The sequence below is a fragment of the Salmo salar genome, chromosome 12 (assembly GCF_965601325.2).
Source record: "Salmo salar chromosome 12, fSalSal1, whole genome shotgun sequence".
Lineage (NCBI taxonomy): Eukaryota > Metazoa > Chordata > Actinopteri > Salmoniformes > Salmonidae > Salmo > Salmo salar.
Genome location: NC_138302.1, coordinates 57,047,521 through 57,052,830, shown reverse-complemented (window position 1 = coordinate 57,052,830; position 5,310 = coordinate 57,047,521). Strand labels below are relative to the sequence as shown.

The 5,310-nt window shown below is 41.4% G+C and overlaps 1 protein-coding gene across 1 annotated transcript; it reads left to right on the top strand.

Annotated features, from left to right (window-relative positions):
* Nucleotides 1-2,828: 2,828 nt before the first annotated feature.
* On the top strand, nt 2,829-5,069 carry LOC106565310 (vesicle transport protein GOT1A-like). The gene is made up of 3 exons (XM_014132256.3): nt 2,829-3,018; nt 3,384-3,562; nt 5,005-5,069. Exons 1-3 carry the CDS (start codon nt 2,902-2,904, stop codon nt 5,030-5,032), a joined length of 324 nt encoding a protein of 107 aa, XP_013987731.2. The 5' UTR covers nt 2,829-2,901; the 3' UTR covers nt 5,033-5,069.
* Nucleotides 5,070-5,310: the final 241 nt, after the last annotated feature.

Sequence of the window (5,310 nt, the reverse complement as noted above, 5' to 3'; positions counted from 1 at the left end):
ACTAGTCACTTTAATAATGCCACTTTAAGAATGTTTACATATCTCGCATTACTCATCTCATTAGTACAGTTGAAGTCAGAATTTTAAATACACTGAGGTTGGAGTCATCAAAACTCGTTTTTCAGCCATTCCACAAATTTCTTGTTAACAAACTATAATTTTGGCAAGTCGGTTCGGACATCTACTTTGTGCATAACACCAAGTAATTTTTCCAACAATTGTTCACTTATAAGTCACTGTATCACAATTCTAGTGGGTCAAAAGTTTGCATACACTAAGTTGACTGTGCCTTTAAACAGCTTGGAAAATTATGTCATGGCTTTAGAAGCTTCTGATAGGATAATTGCCATAATTTGAGTCAATTGGAGGTGTACCTGTGGATGTATTTCAAGGCCTACTTTCAAACTCAGTGCCTCTTTGCTTGACATCATGGGGAAATCAAAATAAATCAGCCAACACCTCAGAACAAAAATTGTAGACCACTACAAGTCTGGTTCATCCTTGGGAGCAATTTCCAAATGCCTGAAGGTACCACGTTCATCTGTACAAACAATAGTACGCAAGTATAAACACCATGGGACCATGCAGCCGTCATACCGCTCAGGAAGGAGACGCGTTCTGTCTCCTAGAGATAAAGGTACTTTGGTGCAAAAAGTGCAAATCAATCCCAGGACAACAGCAAAGGACCTTATGAAGATGCTGGAGGAAACAAGTACAAAAGTATCTGTATCCACAGTAAAATGAGTCTTATATCGACATAACCTGAAAGGACGCTCAACAAGGAAAAAGCCACTGCTCCAAAACCGTCATATAAAAGCCAGAGAATGGTTTGCAACTGCACATGGGGACAAAGATTGTACTTTTTGGAGAAATGTCCTCTGGTCTGATGAAAAAAAATAAAAGTGTTTGGCCATAATGACCATCGTTATGTTTGGAGGATAAAGGGGGAGGCTTGCAAGCCGAAGAACACCATCCCAACCGTGAAGCACGGGGGTGGCAGCATAATGTTGTGGGGGAGCTTTGCTGCAGGAGGGACTGGTGCACTTCACAAAATAGTTGGCATCATGAGGAAGAAAGAGTATGTGGATATATTGAAGCAACATCTCAAGACATCAGTCAGGAAGTTAAAGCTTGGTCGCAAATGGGTCTTCCAAATGGACAATGACCCCAAGCATACTTCCAAAGTTGTGGCAAAATGGCTTAAGGACAACAAAGTCAAGGTAATGTAGTGGCCATCACAAAGACCTGACCTCAATCCTATAGAAAACTTGTGGGCAGAACTGAAAAAGCGTGTGCGAGCAAGGAGGCCTACAAACCTGACTCAGTTACACCAGCTCTGTCAGGAGGAATGGGCCTAAATCCACCCAACTTATTGTGGGAAGCTTGTGGAAGGCTACCCGAAGCATTTGACCCAAGTTTAACAATTTAAAGGCAATGCTACCAAATACCAATTGAGTGTATGTAAACTTCTGACCCAATGGAAATGTGATGAAAGAAATAAAATCTGAAATTTACATTTTACATTTAAGTCATTAAGCAGACGCTCTTATCCAGAGCGAATTACAAATTAATAAATCACTCTACTATTATTCTGACAGTTCATTTCAATTCCTGACATTTTACTGGGATTAAATGTCAGGAATTGTGAAAAACTGAGTTTAAGTGTATTTGGCTAAGGTGCATGTAAACTTCCGACTTCAACTGTATATACTGTATACTGTATCCTTCCGTATCTATTGCACCTTAGCCGCCTTGTCACTGCTCATCCATATATTTTATACTTATGTATTCTCATCCCATTCCTTTACTAGATTGTGTGTGTTTGGTTTTGTTGTGGAATTTGATATATAGTAAGTTTTGTTGTGGAATTGTCACATATTACCTGTTAGATACTGCTGCACTGTCAGATCTAGAAGCATAAGCATTTCGCTACACTCGCAATAACATCTGCTAACCATGTGACCAATAAAATTTGATTTGATTTGAGATGGTTGAGGTTAGGCTGTAACACAGCAAAATGTGTAATAAGTCAAGGGGTATGAATACTTTCTGAATGCACTGTATGTGTACATTTATTTTGTAACACTTGTGCACGCAGCGCGGCCAGTTTAGTCAGCATGTAACAGAGAAATTGCGCAAAATGTATAAAACTAAATCTTAACAGGCCATGTCAATTTCGACTAGCCCACCAAACAAAAAAATGACCCAGCCCACCTGGCATTTTCCAGAATTGCCAGATGGCCAATCCACCCCTGGCTAATTTCTTCAAACTAAGGGATTGATTCAAGCTTGGAAATCCCATTATGATAATCTGAGTCCTTTTCAAAGAGACACCTTTTCAGGGAAGGCAGCTCCTGTATAAATGAATGAATAAACAGATGCTATTGGCAATCCCAGTATTGATTGACAACTAAATTACTCATCGCTAAGGTCTGGTGACTTTTGGGGGTTCCCTCCATCTCCACCACCCCCCCAGTCTGGTGACAGCTCACTTCAAAGGTCACCACAGGAAGGAAGGAGCATAGATCTACACCGAACTCCCAAGGAGAAGGAGCGAGAGAGATACGCAACAGGGGGGAGTGAAGGAGAGAGAATTCAGGGGAGGACGAAAACATCATCATGGTTTCAATCACAGAGACTCAGAGTAAGTGGTTAATAACAGCTGTCCATACAATCACAATGTTTTTTTGTTTTTTTTTACCTTCAACTCTGAGACTTGCGATAAGCAACATGTACTTGGACTTGAGTGATGTCATTGTGTAGACTTTGAACTTTGAAGTGTGTCATGGTGAAAGCCTTTATGGATATGAATACTGTGAGTTTTACCTCTAGAGGTTGTCTAAATGTATGAACAGTCTGTAGGCTTATAGTTGGTTGAACTGCCCGGGCTGACTCTCACAAATGTTTGTGTGTGTGTGTGTTCCAGAGATTGGTGTTGGTCTCACAGGCTTCGGCCTCTTCTTTCTGCTCTTTGGCGTGCTTCTGTACTTTGACTCTGTCTTACTGGCATTTGGGAATGTGAGTAATAATCGCTACCACACACTGACACACTCACCACCATGCAACGTTCCTTCACCGCCTGGCTAGGGGAAGCAGGTAACAGGTCAACAGAGGACACTGATATAGCGTTAATTACATGATGTTACACACAACATGACTTATACTGTTTTCACATGGTACTCTAACTCTACAACCAATATTTTGGAATTAATACACACCTGCACTGTACTGTCTACATATTTTTTTCAACGGCAATTGGGTTGCTTGACAATAGTCACAGTAACAGGAAGTAATAGTGACAGTGACAATATTAGCTGCACAAACAGGAAGAATGTATTTTCTACGTTTTCAAACAAAGCTTGTCTCGTCCTTCTTTCCTTCAGGTTCTGTTTCTGGCTGGCCTGGCATTCATCATTGGCCTGAAAAGGACGGCAGGGTTCTTCTTCCAGAGACAGAAGCTCAGAGGCTCAACCTTCTTCCTGGGGGGCGTGGCCTTGGTGCTGTTCCGCTGGCCAATCATTGGCATGGCTGTGGAGAGCTACGGCTTCGTGCTCCTGTTCAGGTGTGTTAGAAAATAGAGCACCTCTAGGATAGTGAAAAAGAGGACATTTTACATTTTGGTAATTCAGCAGACACTTTCATCATTGAGTGCCTTAGACATCCAGAGCATCTTAGAAGACATGCGTTAATGGAAGCAAGTTGGGACAACAACTTAAAAACAGGATAGCTGGGAGAGGATTATGCTAGATGAGAGACATACAGTACCTTGGCGACAGCACCCTATTTTTAAACGCCTGCCTCGTTTCATCTCTTTCATACCGACTGATTGGAAAGTTCCAACCACATAAAAAACAGAGCAAAATTAATTGAAATCGATGGCAGCAATTATTTGGACTGAAGCAATAGAATATAAACTCAGACTTCGGAATGGAATGTTGCCCATTCACATATCATATGTGTCACGTCTGCTCCTGCTGCTCCTTACTGGCGCTCGAGGACGCCAGGATGCCCATCATTACGCACACCTGTCACCATCATTACATGCATCAGTGCTTGCTGGACTCATCTGGACTCCATTACCTTGTTGATTGCCCCTCCTATATCTGTCTGTTCCTTGGTTAGATCCCTGTGCTCTCTGAGATGTCGTTCTGTCCATCACTGTTTGCGGCCCACCTGTTAGCTTGCATGATTCTTTCGATTCTCCTTCGACCTCTCATCAAAGAGCTGTTTTTGCCCACAAGACTACTGCTGCCTGGATCTTTTTTGTTTGTCGCTCCATTCTTGGTTAACCCTAGACACTGTTGTGTGTGAAAAGCCCAGGAGCCCACACTTTTCTGAGATACTGGAACCAATGATCATACCATGCTCAAAGTTGCGTTGGCCACTCATTTTGCCCATTCTAACTTTCAGTCGAACAGTAACTGAACGCCTCAATGCCTGTCTGCCTGCTTTATAAAGCTTGTCTGTCAAAATGTTGGATATTAGGTTATTAAATGATTGCATCTGAGCTCCTAGAGTGTGCGGCTCTCCTTTCATTTTTCAAGTGTTCTGCTTTGCTATCCAGCACCTCGCCTAAATAGGTGTGTGTTTCTTTCGCCTCTAGTTTAATCTGCTTTATAAATCAAACCATGGCCACGTGACTGTCTGTAGGAGTGATCCATTTTCATGAACGGGGTGGTGTTCCTACTAAACTGGCCACAGAAGTTTATATAACTTTACTGACCAGATCCAAGGACCAGCCTTGAACCACTTTCTAAGACAAACATTTTACCGTGGCCAAAACATGTGAGAAAGCTTATATTTCAAAAATCATAAATGTCTGATACCTCCCTGTGGTTCTAAGAGAAAATAAGATTATATTCATATTTCCCGAATGGAAATTTGTCTTGGAAACCTGGGCAACATTAAAGACAGACTCACTCTGTGGTAGTTCTAAGCTGAACTGACAGTATTTGCTGGATCAGAATGTTCTCACATCATATTTATTTGTCTATCTCCCTCCAGGTCATTCTTCCCTGTGGCGTTTGGATAAATTTTATCGTTGGTTAATATCCCCTATCTCAATGTGGTGAGAGCAATAATCTTAATTCTTTTTCAACTGTGACAGTGACTATGCCAGGCTCATAACTTTGTATAAACATAATACGTTATGATTTAATTATAAGCATGATTTGTATAATTCTCCTATAAAAGTACATTTGTGAACCGTGGTTTGAGCTAAGAAAGCAATGGAAAAAAACGACAATGCATTAGCCCACTCCAAGACTGCTTGAGGTTTGGGTAGACACCCCCGATGTTTCAACAAAGAGA

Excerpts from the sequence above, each read along its gene's own strand:
- LOC106565310 (XM_014132256.3), top strand. The coding sequence starts at position 2,902 with ATGTTTGTGTGTGTGTGTGTTCCAGAGATTGGTGTTGGTCTCACAGGC. Across the intron at positions 3,019-3,383 it reads TCTTACTGGCATTTGGGAAT|GTTCTGTTTCTGGCTGGCCT; the intron begins GTGAGTAATAAT and ends TCTTTCCTTCAG. Across the intron at positions 3,563-5,004 it reads GGCTTCGTGCTCCTGTTCAG|GTCATTCTTCCCTGTGGCGT; the intron begins GTGTGTTAGAAA and ends ATCTCCCTCCAG.